Source organism: Lepisma saccharinum, chromosome 13 (genome assembly GCF_977018435.1).
Source record: "Lepisma saccharinum chromosome 13, izLepSacc3.1, whole genome shotgun sequence".
NCBI classification, from domain to species: domain Eukaryota; kingdom Metazoa; phylum Arthropoda; class Insecta; order Zygentoma; family Lepismatidae; genus Lepisma; species Lepisma saccharinum.
In genome coordinates this window covers 60,208,583-60,230,360 of record NC_139241.1, presented here as the reverse complement: position 1 = coordinate 60,230,360, position 21,778 = coordinate 60,208,583, and the positions used below count along the sequence as shown (strand labels likewise).

At 36.8% G+C, this 21,778-nt stretch overlaps 1 protein-coding gene across 12 annotated transcripts in view; it reads right to left on the bottom strand.

The window, feature by feature from the left end:
• Positions 1–3,698: 3,698 nt before the first annotated feature.
• nej (CREB binding protein nejire) overlaps positions 3,699–21,778 on the bottom strand; it is a 149,410-nt gene continuing 131,330 nt past the window's right edge. For 9 of the 12 annotated variants that reach the window (XM_083134257.1, XM_083134258.1, XM_083134262.1 and 6 more), the window contains 10 exons: positions 21,242–21,502; positions 19,735–19,900; positions 18,262–18,441; positions 15,545–15,763; positions 13,032–13,262; positions 12,634–12,753; positions 11,965–12,171; positions 10,660–10,953; positions 8,300–8,487; positions 3,699–6,336 (listed from right to left, as the gene is read on the bottom strand). In XM_083134257.1, coding sequence (XP_082990383.1) covers positions 5,028–6,336; positions 8,300–8,487; positions 10,660–10,953; positions 11,965–12,171; positions 12,634–12,753; positions 13,032–13,262; positions 15,545–15,763; positions 18,262–18,441; positions 19,735–19,900; positions 21,242–21,502 — 3,175 coding nt within the window. In that variant the 3' untranslated portion in view covers positions 3,699–5,027. The remainder of the gene's footprint in view (positions 6,337–8,299; positions 8,488–10,659; positions 10,954–11,964; positions 12,172–12,633; positions 12,754–13,031; positions 13,263–15,544; positions 15,764–18,261; positions 18,442–19,734; positions 19,901–21,241; positions 21,503–21,778) is intronic. The other 3 variants (XM_083134259.1, XM_083134263.1, XM_083134269.1) reach the window with 1 other exon arrangement.

The following is a 21,778-nucleotide window of genomic DNA, read 5'->3' as shown; positions in this document are numbered from 1 at the left end:
GGTTTATCTAAGGAAGCCTTACACCTTTCATAGAATCACGCTACGCCACTCAAGTGTACATGTTTGTTGATGTCATAAGAACCGTGACATCTAATATCTGTAGGCAACTTCAAACCTTCTATTGGTATGGTACACTCTCGTTCATATGAATTACTTCTTACTTGCAAAAGTTATACAGGGTGGCCACTCTAGGACCAGGATAGAATTCAAGTATAATTCCCGGTTTACAAGGCATATTTTCCAAATATTCAAGGCTACAAGCAGATTTCTTCTATATTCCAGCCTTAGGTATTACTGCCTCTCAGCCCCCACCCACACAAATATATTAATAATATAACAATATAACTGATCTGTGTGATTGCAATCATATTCTAATAATTCAATTCAACGGTATAAATATATGTATATATATTTAATTTAAGGTACGTAGTGTTTAAGTAACGTTACATTTGCCATTTCATATATTCAGGCTCGAAATACCTCTACAAACAAGTCATATTTGTAACGGGACATACTAATCTACGAAAATTTGTTAATATATAAGGATTTCAAACTCAAATGTAACTAATCAACTTCACTATTATCTTGCAACAATCTTCCGCCTGTCTAATGTATTGTTCTGCAAATGACACTAAAAAAAATAAACTGATTGAGAGAATTCTGTTTTATTTTCCACGCTGCTTTCTTTTCCTTCCTCGATACAAATACATGCTAAACTGTGAAAAACTTCTCATTTATAAATGCGTATAAATTCAATGCGATTTGGATTACCTAATTAATAAAAGTTGCAATTTTTCACATCTACAGAGAAAAATTCACACAGAATGCATGCATAATTCCCGGTGAGTAGCCACCCTGTTATATCAATATGAGTTCTATTATGTAAACAAGCAATTTGCTTTTACCCCCTTCATTCTTGTAGAAAAACCTTCAGTTGTATTTGTTTTATTCACCCTTGCGTAGAAAGGAAATTTTCTATTGGCTCCAATAGCTACCAGCTGACTAGTATTGTCCAATGGACATGTTGATGAAAACGCCAGACACTGAATCTTTAAGTAGCTAGCATTTGTGTTATCAAGAACTGTTAATTATAAGAAATATTGGTACAAATCATTGCAGGAACACACTAACTTCAAACTGAAGTATTGTTGGGGGGCAAAATGTTTTGCTTGCAACTTGCAACCCCTCCCTTTTCTGAAAGAACATTTCCTTGTTTACCATTTCTCAGACTTCCTGAAGATGCATTCAAAGAACTGTTGAGTTGCAAGTCCTATAATGAATTCTGGCATGTGTGGCAGAACATAATATTCATGCAAAGAGGTCTAAATTACGCAACGTGAGTTATGTGACCTGATTTTGTAAAATAAAATTTTGAATGTGGAGATTTCTTTCCCAAGTCAAAACTCCCGAGTTAATTTACACATACAACAATTGAAGAAATGAATGAATGATTCGGATTCTTCCAAAATGTTTAGACTTGTACTCTATCAGTCACAAAAAAATCATATTGGTAAACTTATGCACGAGAGAGTACCCGACAGTCTTTTACCATACAGTACAGCAACAACCAATAGCTTACTAATCCCTAAATGTGAAAAGACAAAATACAAACATCATTCAGAAGACAACTTTGATGCAATTCAAATAATGTGGAAATGAATGGTGAGCCAGAACTGGCATGTACTCGCATGTGGAAGATTCCTGACAATGTCCTCCGAAGAAAAGTTTCAAAAGCTAATACACTGGCTGAATACTATATTGCCATATGTCCATCTGTAATAACTCTTCAAGAGAGCTGATTGAAGTTAGATTTATGTGGATTTTGAATACATTATTTGCACAAATATTTTATTAACACCACTGACTTCCATGTGATGCATTAACATGTACAGAACATAATAAAGTCAACTCATTTTTGAGACAAAAAAGTGGCGATATGACAAAACAGTATTCAGCTGGTGAATAGGCCTCCGTCAACCTGAACACTTACTAGATTGAACTGATACACAATTTTTGCCAATACAAATAAATAAAATTGCAAATATTCTGTGAAAAATACAAATGATTGACGTAAGTCTTTAATGTATGCACAAGAAAAGTGCAATACATTATACTTTGAATGGAAACTGCATTCAGTCTTTTATTTTCCAAAACAATATTATATGAATTCATGGTGGTTGCGGTAAACGCGGTTTAAAATTACTTACGTGAAATTTAAAAGATTTCGTAATTCCGCGTTGCACAATTTAATGGTTCAATCCTATTAATTTCGAAGATCCACTGTCTTCATTCACAAAAGGGTACGCTTCAAATGCTGTACCCTTTTGTGAATGAAGACAGTGGATCTTCGAAATTAATAGGATTGAACCATTAAATTGTGCAACGCGGAATTACGAAATCTTTTAAATTTCACGTAAGTAATATTATATGAGTCATATTTATAATTTAAATATTAAAAAAATGCAGAATTTTGCAAAAAGTGAAGGACTGATTACAGAAAAATCAGATCTATAAAAGTATTTATGGAACACCAATATACCTATGCTGACCGATACCAAGAGGAAACCTCCTAATCTCACCATTTATTACCATGGTAAATCAGGAAAGCTTTTACGCTTATTACAGATTACTCTAATGTTCTAAATTTTGTATTACTAAATTTTCATAAAAAGATTCAACTTCCTGTCATGTATAAGTAGTAACAACACTAAGATTCAGACAAGTATGAGTACCACAATTATGGCTTCCCATCCTAGGTAAAGAACACTGTTGGGTTCAAAAATTCAGATCCAAGTTGGTACCTGTCTAGAGATTAGTCTTTTTACCATTTACTCGTAATTGTAAATAGCTTATCTCCCTCACAAAAAGGAGAAAAAATCCTTTTCATTACCAACACAAGCATAATTCTTATGAACAATATCTGGTAAAATATTAGAAAACATAAATATGATCAAAAGTATGCTCTTGAATTTGAGTTTTAAAGTCCACGTTATGCACAGATAGGCTAATCAGACTGGATCTGCAGATTAAAGTGGGATCCGAACCACTATGTTCCTCCACCAGGTATCGAACCTTGATTGCAAGGCAATGGTGTTACTGCACCATCAGGGAGGCCCAAAAGCATGTTAAAATGTGATCAAAAATATGCATTTACATTAATAAAATCTGCATGTTCAGAAAAAGCTCCAATTTATGTATGACAAACAAGTCTGAATGAGATAAAAATCTGAACACCAGTCGCACTGCAACATGCATAACATAAACATTAATTTAGTTAATCATTTCCAGCACTGCACTGTGCCATCATAAGAAGATGAAACATAAATGGAAAGAAATTTATACATAGTTACTAACATAATAGACTTCTTTCTTATCCTTCATTCAAGAATGAAATATTCTGATGTCTTAGTAACTACATTAAAATTCTAATGATGGCACGAGTTAGTGCCAAAAAGTACCGAGGACATGAAATGTGTGTAGTGGAATTTTCAGTGTATTGTTTACAACTGTCGCAACGAACACTAGAAACATGAATTGAAAGTGTATTACTGGCTAGAACTTTATTATTTTTAACAAAGTCTTAGCTGCTGCAAGTGCAGTTTCAATCAATATTTCTACTGTAGCTACACCGTAAATTCCATGAATATCGCAAAGTTTCATGAATACTATTATGTTAAATAGAACAAAGTTTACTTTGTCATTATTTATTTTTAAAAAAATGCTCTTGACAAGGCTTGCAGGACACAGTAGTATCAATGTCTGCAACATCTTTTGATCTGGACCTGGTTTAGTGCAACCATGAGGAGATTCAGCCAGTTCCAATATTTTTTTTCACACTTATTAAGAATCTTACAATTCTTGATACTATCATGTTCTGCAAACTGAACATATACACTGTACAGTTGAGCGTCTTATTTATATATATATATACTACACTAACATGCTACCTTTCATAAATAAGGAAATTATTTAGGTATTGCACAGGTGGGTGGGGTATACATGGGAATCACTGTGTAATCCAAACCTGCCCAAACTGAACAGCACCTTAACCAACAACAGGAGCAAAATACTTTGGCGGAATGTAATTTATAATATAAAGTCATGAGAAAATTAATGGAATTTCTCATCCTGATGGGTCCGTGCTCAACAGTTTGTTGCACATTTGTCGCAGCTTTCTTTTGTTTATATCCCATCATAGTAAGTTTCCCAATCACCTGTTTCCATTTATCACAACCTGATTGGCCGTCTTGTGATACTTTCATTTCAACACCAAGAGTTGAGATCTTTTCATTTCATTGAAACGTGTGTGTCGGCTATAAAAATCACTGTATGCAAGAACCAATAGGTACACAATGCTCTCGAGTTTTTAAAAAATTTACATTTTTCCTCCTTCCACCACAAACAACCACATATGATTGGGAACAGTCTGATTGGAACGGCAGATACCTACAAAATAGCTAGGGGCAGGGGATGTGGTGTCATAAAAACAAAGAACTATTTTTCCTTATCTTCTACAGTGACTGCACTTAACTTTTATCAACTAACTATACAGTGTTGATATTAACATTGTAAATAAACAATTTTTTTAAAAAAATGCACACAGTTTAGTTTCGAAGTTATTACAACATGGCTTTTAATTAACGAGTTTCTTCTTCACAGAACAGTGTGAAGTTTATAAAATAAACTTGAAGTTTGTAGTTGCTTCCGTTTCTTCACTGAAACCAGCATGAATTCCGTATAAACAGTCTCACTAAGATACTTGATGCTTCAACATTTAAGAAGTCAGCACTAGCTTATATTTACAGCACACGAATCACACAATTGTTTAATTATGAACTGCCTTATAAAGATTTTTTCAAAAATTCGGGGAAGCAAATGAAAACTTCACATACAATCAGTGCACAATTTTCACACACTTTTGCATCTTCAAAGGATTCACTGAACACAATTTTTCCACTGTTCTCTTCTTCTTTATAATTATACACTTTGTACACTATTTTCACAGAAAAACCAGCAATAATGTCACACTACAACTGTTCCACGAACTTTGATAACTGGTCCTGAGGTGTCATTGACGTTACGTCCGATTCGCCCGCGGAACCGAGACCTAACTGTTGGCTTGCAGGAGACTGGTGAGGCATCGCCGTGTGTGTCTGTCCACCCAACTGCGACAGCATCATTTCACTGCTCCCCAGCCCCGAGTCGGATCCAGGTCCCGATCCTCCCGGGGCAGGCATGCCCGGATGGGGCGAATGTGTCGGCGTGGGTGCGTGGTGGTGGGGGGATGGAACCGGCTGGCTGCGAGGCGATGGAATAGGCTGGTTTCGAGGTGATGGAATCATCGGTTGTCCTTGCGAGCCACTAACGGAACCCGGAGTGGATTGGTTCCGAGGGGAGGGGTTTGGCTGGGGTGACCGCACTGCCTGCGTTAATGTCGGGGGTGGAGATCGAACTTGCTGCATCAACTGCTGCTGCTGAGACTGGTTGGGAGGTCCCATCATCCCCTGTTGCGGGGACATGGGAGGAGGGGTGGGCTTCATAGTTTGGGATATCAACAATCCTTGTTGCGTAGGTTGCTGCGTGGTGTATTGCGTTCCATATTGATCCGATCCCGGGAATGGATGCTGTTGGGGGAAAGCCATTCCCGGGTGAGGATGACGGGGTCTTTGAGTATACTGAGGTGCGGGAGGTTGCTGGAAACTTGATTGTTGCTGTTGTTGCTGCTGCTGCTGCTGCTGTTGTTGTTGCTGCTGCTGCTGCCTCATGGCAAGCAAATGCTGCTGCTGCTTGAACCACTGCTGCGCAGCTGGTCCGGGATTCATGTTTCCACTCAAGCCTTGATGCATCGTGCCACTTACCTGGACGGCGTTGATTTGGTTCATCATGCCAGGCGGATTTATCGCATTCTGCATCCCCGTCTGCAAGCCACCCTGCATCTGCATTCGAGGCATGCCCCCGACGTTCTGTATCCCTGTTCCGATCGGCACAGTCTGCATGAGTTGTTGCTGCTGTTGAGGTTGCTGCGGCATCTGTTGCAACCCCTGTTGCTGGTGTTGGTGAAGCTGCCTCTGCTTGATGAAAGCTGCCATCAACTGCGGGTTCTTCTTCAGGATCTGCAGTATCTGCCCCTGCTGTTCGGGGGTGGTTGGAGATTTTAGTGTGTGCAGTAGCTGTTGCAGCGCCTGCTTATGGACCGCAGGCTGCGTGGGCTGTCCAGGTTGGCTCTGCTGCTGTGCAGGGTGGCCGATGGCACCGGCGGCATTGAGGGGCTGTAGCAAGTTAGGAGCAGGTTGTCTCAGTCCAGAATTCTGCTGAAGACCACTGGGAGCGGGATACCTGAAAAATAAAATAAACTCAATGTTACTTGCCACCATACTAGCTATATGTACTGCTGCATTAATCCCAAACTAGTCATCTTACCTTCATTTTATGCTTTTTTGTGAAAGGACCTTCCTCATGGCACAGATATATGCTGTCGCCTTGTAATCAAGGACACCCTGAGTGAAGGAACACTGTACGATGCTTTGAATAAAACTTGAAACTATATGTTCAGTCCCGATTAGCCTACCTGAGCATTAATTTGTAAAAATTAAAACTAAAATTTTACATTTAAAAATAAAATAATTCTGTACCATAGACCTACCCATTCCCTCCCCCCCTCCCACAATATACTGAGTGCTCACTGAATTGCAACCACCCCTCCAAACAACAAGGAACGGGCCAGCAACTGCTCTGATCACTTCACCACCCCAACTGAAAGTATCGTGGACACAAAACTACATGTTAGTCAAACAGCACATGTTAAAATGGGAGGTGGTCAAGATTTAATGTCATTCCAAAAGGGTATGATTGTCGGTACCTGAGCATCAGGTGCGTCAATAACCTAGACAGCAACACTGGTCGGATGTGCCCATTCCAGTGTAGTGAAGGTGTAAAGTGTGTGGCAAGGAAACGGGACAACAACCACCAAGAGGCAAAATTGCAAGCACATACGGAAGATGACACCGCGGGGAGAGTGTTGAGTCAAACAACTCAAGATAGCTGAATGCACCATCAGCATCTGGGAATTAAGGGACCAATACAACAATGGATGCACAACACCCATATCCCACGCAACTGTGCGGCGCACACTGGCACTCGTGAAATTCCACAACAGATGACCCAATCGTCACCCACTCCTCACGAAGCATCACCAACAATCTCGCTGATTGGAATGTGGATGGTTGGAAAAGGGTGTCTTGGCCCGATGAATCACTGTTTTTGCTACACCACTGTGACGGGCATGTGCGTGTATGACACCAACAGCATGAGGCTATGGACATTCCTGCATGGTGAGTGCTGTACTGGCAGGTGGGGGGGGGGGGGGTGGCTGTATCTTCTGTTGGCATGAACCGGGAACATTGGTGTGTACGAACTTCTGTGTGACATCCGTTGTGTATCGGGAGGTCTTAGAGGAATAATGTCAATCTTTCTTTCTTTTTACATTTTGAAATATCCTAATACCTAAAATGAAATTACTAATGCTTACTGAGAGCTTCTGTGGTGGAGTGGTTATCACAGAGTGGTATGCAAGGCTGGGATGAGAACCCGGAAACCTCTTACATTCTTGTGATAAGAATGCTAGTATTAAATAGTACTGAAATCATAAAATTCCCACACACACACAATATCCATCATATGCTTTTTGTGCCTTAGTCTGAAATTTCGACTTAATTTACACACACATGCATATTAGTGCAAGCTCTATGTAGCAGTGAAATTATATTAACCTGTAAGTACAGGTTTCCACTTAAGAGTATTCTGCTTCACCATGACCAACTTTATACAAAATATGCTTTTAAGGGTTAAAAGCAACCCAAGCTGAATCAACAAAGGACTAACAGTTGTTCGTTTATTCACACAATTCAATTTTTTTTCTGTAGCCTATAAGGCAGCTCTCGTGACAAAATGAAATTACAGGCAACAATCAACATGTGTGTCTACATTTGAATGTTTACATGAAATTCATTTTCAGTGAAACATCGATTTTATGTTTTACAGGGGACCACAGTGAAAAAACAACAAACTTAATGCACGAAAATGTAAAACAGGAAATTTATTTAACAATTTGTTATGCTGGAACAATGAAGATTGAAAGTAAAATGCACGAAAATGTCCAATCAGAGTCCCACCTTAGTTTCAAAATTTAAATAATATCAAAATGATCAAAACTGTATTGCCATTCACTACCATGTAAGTATAAAGGGGGAGGGAATACTGTAATCGCAGATAAACAAAATGCAAATGGGAATAGGTTTACCTCTGTGTCCACTGAGGAAGGCTGGGCAACATGTGTGGATCAGCCCCTTGGCCAGGTGGTGCCATCTGCGCACTGATGGGACGCTGCATCTGCGGTGGCGCCATGACAGGAGCTTGGTTAGGAACGGGGGGAGTCACTTTTCCAAATCCTGTGTGGTGTTCCTGCTGGCGGGCCGCCTCTTCCTGGACCTGTAATTGAACAGAGCATGACGTTCCAACTAAACCAGCAACAGTGTTAGATATTTATTTACAGTTACACACACCTTATCCTGTTGATAATACCATGCAACTTTCTTTAAATACATCACCATATACCAAAAAATACATTAAAGTCCACTTTCAGGGTTTATGTTTATTGTACTGCTTTCACTATATTTTACGGATGGGACAAATTAATCAGTGCTCTAGTTTAGTCGGAAGGGTGTCAGTCTGCCAGAAGGGAGACCTGGGTTTAAACCCAGGGTGGATGATTTCAAAGGTTGAAATTTCTCCAGCCTTGCCCCTACATAAAGTGGCTCTAGGGTCTAGGCAACCCTGGGTAAGATGTGGTTGGAGTGTTGTGCTGATCACATCATCTCCATGCACCTACATCCACATCTCTCTATATGTGCCATCCTGGTACGGTGCAATGTGCAAGGGAAACTTTACCTTACTTTTACTAGAATATTTCTATTCATTACTGTAATTTAGTACAAAAATTATTCCATAATGTACAATGGATTCTATGAATCTAGACATAATTTTTGTACCCTGGTTTATAAACTAGAGATGGGATAGATTAATCAGTACTATCGGTATCGGCCGATATACGCATATCGGTATTTTACCGATCCAATATATCTATAAATATCTTATAATTTAGTGCAAAATTCTGCCATTTTGTTATAATTTTTTATGGATAATTTCCATCCCTCACTTTTGAAAAAAGTAAATGTCAAAATGTTAAAAATTCTTTTCTACTGCAGTCACCTTCTTCAAGACCATTTGGAATTTTATATCGGGTCAGTAGAATATCGGTTATTGGTAAATTTTATATTAGTACTTTATCGGTATAAGCCAAACTTCATATCAGCCCATCCCTATTATAAACTAATAGTTAGAGGCATATTTTTGGTAAATAAAATAAAATTTTGCTGTTAAAACTGTATATAAAATGACATTTTAGTTTTAAAAAATGTGAATATAATCCCAAATTTGATTTAAAAACTACACAAAATAAATATATCCCTTCTAATAGCTAGGGGCATGCATATTTCGTTTTTGACGAAAAAACGAAATTTGAAAAAACACATTGTAGTGTTAATTTTTCATGTTTTTGAAAGGTGTGAGATGCATTTTGTGACCATGTTTTGTCACGAAATAATGCGAAATGAACTGCAAAAAGCGAAATTAACTCTTAAACACGAAATTTACCATTTATATACCGACCCGACACTTTCTGAAGTCTGAAGTACCCTGTGAGTTATGCAATTCCCGGAAAATTCATTAATTCTGCTGTTAATATTGGAGAAGCAAAAATGGACTCCTTTACACAGAAATAAACTTAATACTCTTATAACTACATAAATGTGCTATTAGAAGTGAAATGTTAATTCTGTGCAATAAGTGTAGTTTTTAAATCAAATTTAGGATTATATTCACAATTTTAAAACCAAAATGTCTTTATATACCACTTTTCATCCAATTTTTCACCGCTATAACACCGATATTTCATTTCATTTACCGCTTTTGAACCCGAAATTGACTCCGTTTTTGTACCGAAATTTTGGTTTTTTATTTACCAAAAATATGTGCCTCTACTAATAGCACATTTATGTCATTACCAGAATATTAAGTTTTTCAAATATTTACAGCAGTATTAATCCGTTTCCATGAATTGCATAACTTACAGGATAATTCTGACTTCAGAAAATGTCTCATCGGTAAATAAACTTTACATTTCGTGTCTAAGAGTCTATTTCGCATTTTGCAGTTTATTTCGGATTATTTCGTTGCAAAACCGGGTAGGAAAATGCACCTCACACCTTTCAGAAACATGAAAAATTAACATTACAATGCGTTATTTCACATTTCGGGTTTTTTGTCAAAAACGAAATATGCATGCTTCTACTAACTGTCTAAATGTGCAGAATTGCAGTAACCTGGTTTCATATGTTAATTAAGGGAAGTTAGTGGTCTTGAAACATTCGTAATTCTATATCAGATCAGTAGAATATTAATATCTTAATGGTAATAGGCCAATTTCATCTCTAGTTCACACAAATATCATGCAGCACAGAATATTTACAAGTTTTATACATCTACAAAGGTTTTGTATAAATTTATCTTCAAATTCTGACAAAGTAATTAAATGCACTCTACCTGCTTCACAACCTGCAGCACATTAGCAGGCGGCGTGTGGAGACCTGGTTTCAAGCCTGGCTGATGCTGCGGCTGCATGGCACCTGTCACGCTGGAAGCTGGAGGCGTCGGAGCTTGCGGGGCACCTTGAAGAGCATTCCCAGGGGTCACAGTCACCGGCGGCCGTGTCCCCATTGTCGTCATCGTTGCCATCCGCCTTCTCAACAGCTGAGCCTGCTGCAACCTCTGCTGAAGTTGCTGCTGTTTCAACTTGTGCTTTATGTTCAGGCAGAATGGAACTGGACATTTTGTCTCCTGTAAAGAGTAAATTGAATACCATTAACGTGAGCCTTCATTCCCCTTCTGGTTGAGACCGGTGTGTTTGCTATTACACAATGAAGTCAGGCAATTTTCAGTATCTACCAACACTGTGAAAACCTCTCAAAATTCTACACAGTATTTCTTCTTGAATTGATTCCTCATTTCTGAGAACTTCCACGAATGTCCAAGATTTAGCAGTGCAAAAAACTTTGAGAATGAAGTACTTTTAAAACTCAACCAATCAAAATTCTTGACCATTCAGCATCCAGAAAAGTTGGGCAATGAGTTCCAAAATCAGACTGGATTTATATACAGCTTTTGATGCACAGTTTTTCTACAAAAATCTTGATATTTTATTCACCATAAATGTGTGATTCTAATAATACATGATTATAGTAAAATTTAGTAATATATGTATTAACCCTAATATGTAATAAACACAAACCAACAATTGCAACAAGAAAGTGGTAAATGCCAATTGCCACTTATTGCAGTAGGTTTCTTGTTGAAAATAGTTCAAAATATGACCTAGAGTAGTTATTATGCAATTTCTAATATAACTGCTGGTAATACTCAGTATATCAAGATCTGTAGCATAGGACACAACACATTTAAAATTTCTTGCTTGTCCTTTCCTTCTTTCTTCAAGAACCTATTTTTAGTGCACTTCCACAAAAATACTGACTTTTCCAGGTTTTCCAGACTGGTAGACACCCTGTTATAGTTGTATGTATTTAAATCTCAACATTATTTTATATTGGGTTAACAGTATAACTGCTCATTGCACTTAAAAACACAGGTTTGGTGGTCTGAATAAAGAGGTATGAATTGAGCCTTGCAAGCAGCTGGATAGCATAAAGATAGTTTCAACTGCTGTCGATGAGTGCTGATGTTGTATACTCTTCATATTTGTGAAGAAACTTATTGCTTAACTTCTGGTACCAATAATTCCCAGCCGCATGGTAAATATAACCATAAAAGTAATCGCCAGAAAAGTATACCAACCTGACAATGCTTCGCGTGGTAACAACACAAAGCGATGAGTTGTTTGCAGATAGGACATCCACCGTTTGTTTTCCTCTTGCATATTTTGGTGTGCTGAACAACCCGCTTCATCTTCTGACAACTAGGCAACCTACAGTTAGCGTCACGACACTGGCAAGCATGTACAAGTGATTGGATACACCGCTGTATTGAGAGCTTTCTTGCTTCCTGCAACAGATAGAAGATGCAAATATACGATTAGTGGAAGTATAAAATCTTAATACAATATGACCTTGAGCCAGTTAAGGAACTGTTTAATTCTAGAACAGAAATAAATTACATTGTGAACTTGTATGAGCAGAATGTGCTGTTTACAGCTCTCATATTGCAAAACCAAATTTCTGGACTTCTCCAGCTACTCTTAAATGACTTTTCCAGGCCACTCTATAATGATTTAGAATACTAATCAATAGTTATTGTGTCTTCAATTTTACTTCTTAAACGAATCTAGTTTATTCAATATTCTTGAAAAGAAATAGTGAAAATAAAAAAAAAATAAAAAAAATATGCAAAATATTATCAAAAAAGAAACCATTTGGATTTTTATTTCACAATATATAATTCCACTATGCTTAGCATTCCCTATGGCTGTGGCCACACCATGCATCTAAAAGGTATAAAAATACACACCTGAGGATTGGCTTGTTTTGAATCACCAGGTGATGAGCCGTCATCCAAATCAAACCCAAGCTTCTCCATCTTGTGGGGATGGCCATCTTTATCATAGCAAGTGACACACAAGTCGAAATCCTATAAATAAGAACAAGACATGAACAGAATTTTCATATCTCCACATGGACAGTATACATTTCAAAAATCATTACTTCAGAACATAAGGCAGCTCTTATTCTGATAACTTTTTGGAACAAGTCAAATTCAGTTCTCTCTCTCTTCCTATTTTGGAATAATTTAACACTGAACAAAAACTCTTACAATGAGTCACAAAAAAGAATCACTGAACAAAAACTCTTACAAAGTGTCACAAAAAAACAATCACAAAGAGTCTCAAAAAAGCAAACTACACTTACGTCGCATATTGTGCAGTGATAACGAGTTTCCACATGGGTCTTGCAGTTATTGCAGGTATACACAAATCTGTCCTGTCCTTGGTTATGGAGCTCATACAGCATGGACATTGTTGAATACTTCGCACGGCGCAATGACGAGAACTCGTAATGCCTCTCCCTTGCCATGGTGAGGAAAGCATCTCTGCCGTCCATGAGATCACAATTGATGAAAGGGTCAGGATCTTGGATACCCTGAAAATAGAATAACCCAGCAATTTAGTTTGGATTTGGAAAAGGTTGTGTGCCATATTAACCCTGTTTTTCATAAACATCAGTACACAGGGTCAGTTTACCAAAGAAAAAAAATATTTTGGATATTTTCGGTACATTGATTTATGGAAACGCTGAATGCATCTAATGTGTAACAACTAATTATTTTTTGCATTTTTTTATAAATTAGTGCATGATGAAGGCAATTGCCAATGTATAGATATCATTTTAAAATAGCACATCAAAACCAGGATTAGAATTGGTAGAATTCCCTCACTCTCCTCCTAACCTATGATTATATTTTTAAAACTCGATAGTTAAATTCTGGCCAACACATGCCCTAAAATTACTGTGTTTCACACTCCAAATATAAACAAAATTGCTTAACATGTTAAAGCATATTTAACATAGCAATATGTTTTCATCCATCAACTTGAAATAAGTCTTCAGCATTTCACTCAAATGTGATAGTGCTGCTGCTTTTCAATGCATCACATTGCAACAATGTACGAAATTCAGGTACATTACTAAATTTAAAGCAGTTATTGTGGTATTATTTCTCTTGTAGTTTACGGTTATTACAAGCATAAGAACACAGTTTTTCGAGTAGCACTAAAAAAAGATAAAGATCTTTAGTCAAACTAAAAATAAATGTCTGATGAAGGGAGCATGTGTTCTCCTGAAACATCGCAACGAAAAACTGTGTTCTTATGCTTGTAATAACAAGAGAAATAATTCTACAATGCAAGCAATGAGTACATACAAGAAAAACTATTAAGCTATTGTGGTCACAAAACAAAGTACTTGTCTTACTTTGCTCCCCAATCACTCCTAAACCATGCATTATATTTCAAGGATTTTTACTAGCAAGTAGCACAATTTATGCTGCAATACTCTTGTGAGCTTCATTACACAAGGTGAAAAAAATGTAGCCTACAAAAAGTTTTGAAAATACCACAGAAAATAATGGTCAAAATATATAATTGTTATTGTGACTATATTTTGAATGGCATACATATTTGTGTTAAACAATTTCACATCAATGCATAAGCGCAATCCGTGGCTCAAATGCCATCATGAGCATTTCCAGAAGAGTGTACAAGGTAAAGTTAAGCCCTGTGCATTGCACCATGCCTGCCGTACCATGGCTCCACACATATTCATTTCAGCCACAGTTGGAGGTGATGTGAACAGCACCATGCTCAAGACACCTTTACCCCCACCCACAGGTTTCCATCATTAGTGGCTGGATGGACCCCAGAGCCACTCAATTGGGGGACCCTGGAAAATTCCACCTGAGATCAGCCACCCCAGGATTCACACCTGGGTCTCCTGCATGGTAGTCCAACATTTTCACAAGTATATTTTCAAAAATTTGAGTTAATTCGACAAGATTAGCCAAATTACAAGGGCAACTAAGTGCAGAAGTACAAAGATTTAAGGCTACACAAACAGTAATGTTGAATTAAGCAAAAAAAAAAAAAAAAGTTAATACAATAAAGAGAAATTTAAATTCAATAATGGAAGATATGCTGCAAAAGACATTCTATACTCGCACAATTGCACCTATTAACCCTTAAGAGGTCGAGGCTCATTTTCGAGGTATTTGCAATAACGCAGTGTGTGTTTTCAGTGGGAAATTTGAAAATCTGCATGCTTCCAAATAAAATTTTATATTTCAGGGACTAAGAACGTTAGAGGTACAAATGATACCTCGTTTTGTTCAGTATACTTTGGGCTATAATCCTGATGGGGAAAAAATAAATTTTCCACAATCAGTTAGAAGACATACAGGGGAAAATAACTAATTTTTTTTACACGAAATTGGAAATTCATAGAACCCTTATGCATGCTATGCCAGGACGTGAAAGGTACTCTCATAATGAATGGTATATTTGCCATTGACGTGGAAAAATTTACGCACTTATTGCTAATACTTTAGGAGGAAAAAATATTCAACACACTAACACTGAGCATGTTTTCAGTGGGAAATTTGAAATTCTGCATCTTCTAAATGAAATTTTATATTTCATATTTACTAATTGTTAATTACATACCTCTAGACTCATGCTGAACTCAAAACGTATATCAGAACATTATCCGAGAGACAGTATGTCCAAGAAAGTCACATACTATGAGAAAAAGCTCCTTGTGACAATTCGTCACAAGCCGGCATTTAAGGGTTAATAAGCAATGTTACAAACTTAGTGTTAAGCATTACATTTGTTTTCAAAAGTTAATTTTTGATTGAATACACTACTTACCTGAAGGCTGGCAGCTGACTGTGCAGAATGCAGCCTAATCACAAAGAACACCTCCTTATGTTTCTCCATGGTTGCAAAGATCTTCGCCGAGAGGTCATTGCCAGTCTGGGGAGTGTTGGACTTCTTGCTATTCTTCCTCTGGTTGGCCTTGGATTTATTGGACTTTTTCGCCTTTTTCTGACCCTTCTTTTTCCCATCTGGGCCTACTTCACTTTCCTCCTGCAGAATATGTAATCAATCTTGTAAATGCAATGTTCTTTTATTACAATTATCCAATATCCATTTTATTAAAAACTAGTGACTGACTTTGTTTGAGAAAAGTTTCATGTTTGTGCACTGCTGCTCTTATTTTGGTGACCAATTAATTTTGAAGATCCATTGCCTTTGTTCGTTATCATATATTACAATAATGAAGGAACTTGACCTTAAAAATTAATTGGTCACATGGAAGGACAATGCAGAAACACAAAACATCTTCATTCAATATTGTAATTACGTTTAGAGCAGCAAACCATGAATAGTAACAGATGGTTAAGATTTTCACAAATATCAGTAAATTACATATATAATATAAAATAAAAACTTCCGGTTCCATCTATTTCTTCTCACACCGATGATGCTATGAAATTAGCGAAAATTTTGAATTTTTCTACTGTCCGGTGAGTGTTTCCTTTTACCTTCTTTGATTTTTAATATAAAATAAAGATATACCAACTGTGAACATTCCTTTGGTAAATGTGTTACATAAAATACATTTTCAATGAGACAAAATGTTACAAAATCCTTTCTGAATTTTAAAGATTACAGATAACTGTTGCATTCTTACAAGAGTACAATGGACCACATTAATGGTGACATCACCAGCAGACAGCTTTTAAAAATCCTTACCTCTTTACAATATATGACAAAATGTTGTTCAAAAAAATAAATAAAAATCATCACATTTCATGTAATAAAAATTTCTCTACAGTAAATATTGCATTACTAAATTGTGTGCACATAACTACTTTTGCACACAATAAATCAGGTCAATTAATCTACAAATACCCATGATTGGAAACTAAAAGAATTAAATAACCAAACCTAAGCATACATGAAAATGAAGCATGTTACCTGTCGCCACATAAGAATGTGAACAGTTAAGTTTGAGGTGTTCCAAGACAACTGCTCTTTCACGAGGAAGAGAGAGCACACGAAGATGACATTTAATCTGTCCAGCTGAACTTTGTAACATTGCATGCCTATACACATGTACATTCAAAGCAGAACTCGCAGAAAACTGCTCAGATGCCTCCATGGATGATTAGAAAAACTGTTGGAACCATGTGATAGTAAGGGTTACTTAATCATCAAAAGTTTCGAATTTTGTGACTGCATATAAGTGACCTTGTGTGGTAGTGGTGAATGTTGAAAGAGAATGGCACCTCGAATACATATTTTTTTTTCACAAGACCACAGTGAAAAGATTTAAATGCAAGAAAATGTAAAACGTTGAAAAATTTTGCACCATTATACTCTACTGGGACCACATTGAAGCAAAAAAACTCCTTTCACAGGACAGGACTCCTGGATTGATTTGGGTTTGTTTACTTTGGGTTTGTTTACATTGCTTTCCTACCAATTTTTGCTTATCTCAACAATGAAGATGAGTGATGATATGATGAACTTGATGAAGGGACATTCACAAAGAACACCCATGCCCAGGCCAGAATTCAACCCCAGGATCCCTTGCATCATAGCACTGTGCTAACCACTCTCCCATGGAGGTCAGCTTCATAGTTATTGCTTTTGATGAAGAGGTGATAAAAATTCTCAAACTTTTAAAGGTTTTCCAGGCAATTTTAAAATAAATTTCCAGACCATTCTAGGGTGGTTTAATATGCCAATAAACAAGTTTTAAGTGTTAATCTGCAGTTGCAAGTTGAGAAAATAAAGGTTATTCAAAGTTTTAAAACATTTTTTGTAGAATATATCTCACAGAGAAGCTGGTTCAAGAAAAAATAGAATTTATTTTCATTCTCACATCCTGGAATGTATAAAAACACAATGGATTTTCTCTGGCATTTCCCAATTTTTAGTGTATTTTAAAAATTTATCCCTGAATTTTTCAATTTTTAGGTGATTCCTAAGTTTTCTAGATTTTCCAGATCAAGTGGGAACCCATGTTAGGGATTGGCAACCAGGGTGGCAGGGGATAAAACTTGTCTTCTTTGGGTTATTGATATTGACAGGGATAGTAGAAAAGCCCACTAAGAAGAAGGACTTTCGGATATGTTTCTACAGAAACTGCCATCTTTACATAAAAAATGAAACAACAGTTTTGAACAGATCTCCGACAAGGTTGGTCGATTGATCAACTTGGTTTATTTTACTTTGCTTTTCAGCTACTTATGGCTAATTGCAAAGATGAGGATGAATCGCATGATGAAACTGATGAAGGGGGGGCAAAAAACATGCTCAGGCTGGGACTCCTGGTGTCCTAATGTGCTGTGCCAACCACTCTGCCATTTAAGTTGCCAAGGAAACACAACAAAGAGGGCAATTTAACCATCAGCCTAGGGGATTATATTCCAGATTTGGTGAAATCCTGCATAACTCCAGTTTTGTTTTCCATGGTAAAGAATAGGTTTCATTAAAAATTTTCTTTCCAATCATCTAAACACTACCTAACTACACAACCAACTACATTCAGGCAGAGAATAAAAAGAGTAGCTTACACATACGTTTGCAGCGGCTGCTGCTGCTTCTGCCGCCTCGGCCTGCTTCCGCTTCTCCTCCTCCTCTTGGTCCAGTTCTTTTATGCTCTCCTCCAACACGTTCGGCCAGAAGTCCCCCTCGAAGTATGGCAGTTCGGCAGCTGAGCTTAACTTATCTTCCATTGCTTGCTTTAGAATATCCTATAATGAAAAAGAGAACATGAACAAATTTTCTGTCAGATAGTACTGTGTGCATGCACACTCAAATTAATATATATTTTTTTAATGTAATAATACAATAATGGCATAACTACAACGACACACAGAAACATGAATATATTTGTTCTTCAAATGCGACATTATATACTTTAATATTAGAGCAGATGGATTGATCAGGTTTAGTTTAATTCGCTTTTCTGCCACTTTTGGCTAATTGCAAAGATGAAAAGTGATGACATGATGAAGGGCACTGGCTCAGACCAGGATTCAAACCCAGGATCTTTGGCATTCTAGCATGCTGTACTAAATGCGTAAGTTTCCATTGAAGCCAAACCTCAGTAGGGGCATTCCAACATTACGTATGTGACATTTCACACAAAATGTACGATTTTAGACACGAGATTGGATTATAATATTCATAATGAACTGATTTCAAGTTCTGAAGTTCCTAACAAATGAAAAATCTTGAGTTAATGGCTATGATGACTTAGCCTGAATGCGTGCAAAGAACTTTAAAAATGTAGAAAAATTTGACTTCATTTGTGAAGCATATTATTGGCTACAGATGCTAATAATTTTCGTTCGTGAAATATGCAAATTATATACATTCAGAAACATTTAAACCTTCATGAAATTAAAAACACTAATAAATTTCATATTCATTTATTTGTTACGTACATGGAGTGTGACCACTTTTTGTGGAATGCCCCAGTTGTCTAAAATATCTTTACTTTCAAGTATTCTAATTTCATATGAGAGAATCATTTAGTGAAACCTCAATTTTACGTTTTTCAGGGAAACAAGCTAAAAAAAATAATTTAAAATGCGGAAAAATGAAAAATCCATGAACATAAAATTGGGTTACACTGCAATCACTACAATATTGTTGCAAAAATAATAAAAAAAACTGCATCCATTTAGCTATAGTGTTACGTTATTGAAGTTGTAGCGTACCTGGAATGGTGGTACTAATGGTAGAGAAGTGTCAAAGAGTATCAAGGTTCTGGGTTCTATCTCTAGTTAAGCTCTTTCCATTTGGAAAAGAGCAAATTACTACAAACTATTTCTTAATTGGCACTTTACTGTGAATGGAATATCCTCCAACTTGAACTCACAGATCAGCAGCATGCTTCAATTCCAGATATTCTCCATGAGTTCACCATACTTTGATAACCACAACTAGGCACATCCCAATTCGGAAAACATGCTGGAGTGTACCTTTAAATCATTTTACCTATGGAAAAGGCTACTGTTTGTTTCAAATGTTGTACTTACTTTGTAATCTACAACGATGCGCTCTATAATTCCTTTGTCTAGCATCTTTTTATACCAATCTTGAAGCCTCTTAGGTTTTGGTATCTTTTGTTCTATGGGGTGGCAGTGAAAAATGTAATCATCACCTTCTGATGGAGGACACGCCCAGATGTGCGCCATTGTGTACCTGAAATGGAATTCAGTCACCATGAAGTTATTGCGATTCAAGTAGATGTAAGTAAATGTAAAAATAATAGGTGCAGGTTAATTTACAAAAATAAATTATTGTACTAAACCAATATAAACTTATATTCATACTATGGAACATTATTTTCTATTAGCTTCGGTAGCCACTGCCACCATCCTCGTTGGAATTCGTTGTGTTGTTGCTTGGCACGTTTCTTCTGTTTTTTCCTAAATCGCAGCTAGGAAAAAACAACTGAAATGCACCAAGCAACAACACAACAAATTCCAACGAGGATGGTGCAGTGGCTACCGAAACTAATAGAAAATAATGTAAAAAAGCTTCGTGGAAAACGTGAGTACCTTAATAAAGTTATAATTGTACACAAATATAAACTAGAAAACTGTTGAACTGGCAATTTTGAATTATAAGTTTCTAATATTTTACACACTTCTTTCTTTCTTTCCTATTTTTCTAATGCATTACTTGCAATTGTCCCAATTTTCTACACATCCACTGACATATTCAAACATGTGTCTTCTTATGTCCTTTTTATATCTTATCTTACACCAACATTGCATTGCTTATATTTGGAAATTCTACACTTCCATTTATACATGCTACTGTATTACATCAACCCATTTATTTCCTATGTCACTACTTAACTTTCTGGCATGTTGCAAGACATTGACAAAATATATCAATTTTACTTTGACCTTTTTGTTTATTTGCATTATTAGTATTTTCTGTACCAGGTGGTAAATGTGCCATATCCCAAGTGGTACATAATTTGCACTAGTACACAGTAAGGAGCAATAAAAAAAACTATAGTAAGGAGCAATAAAAAAAAACACTATGTGGTACACATTGTGTAAAACTGTGCAGTAGGTGTTCTAACAATGGAGTACAAATGATGTACCACTATGGTGCAGAGAGTTTCACGTAAAGCCTTTCTTGCACATTGCATCAAGCCATGTACTCATAGGGGTGGTATGAGGAGGGGATGTTTTGCCCCCTAAGATTGTCCCAGGTACCCCATTCTCATTTTATTTAAGGATGGGTGAACCCCAGAGCAATGCTCTACCAAGTTTACCAACAACGTTCCATGTCCCCTTCTAGCAGCAATTTATCAATAAACCCAGGAACCTATTTCTGCCAATGCCAATAAGTGTACTGATTAACATACCGCATCCATATTTATGAATCATTGCAACTGTTTATAATGAATTTTCAGTGCAAATTTTTCATGTGGAACTGCATTAATTCCAGATGCAATTCTAGGAATTACCATCACACAATAAACACCCTGAAATACCTTTTTCTAATTAATTTAAATATACTTACCCTAATTGCTTCACGTAGTCTAAATATCCTAGGAGAATTTCATGATATACCGCTGTACGGAACTGTCGAGGCCTAAAAAAATGTACAGAGTCCAAATACGCTATATACACTCGTCTTGTGTTTGGAATAGGACATTCTGAGCCATACTCCTGCACATGCATCCCAAAGAAACAAACATCCGTGCCATCTATTTCTTCAAATGCAAACAAAGCTTTGGCTCTGTATGGAAATTGGTCCGAGAGCTCACCACTGTCGACAAACCTGCAACAGAAGATAGATATGTTTGCTTAGTGGTAAATTCTGTAGGGACAAAGTATCTCCAGAAGAAAAGGTTTATAATTTTCAATAGGAAAAAGGTGACTATTACATAGTTGCATTACACAACAAAGTACACAAAAGACATAAAAAGAAACATGAAAATGTATTCTTCACACATTGTGAAGCCCTTCATGATAGCGATAGATCAAGTGATTTTCTCAGGATACTAACCAGATGTGTTCCAGTTCTTCAATCCCTCAAGATAAAAGTGATGTTAGC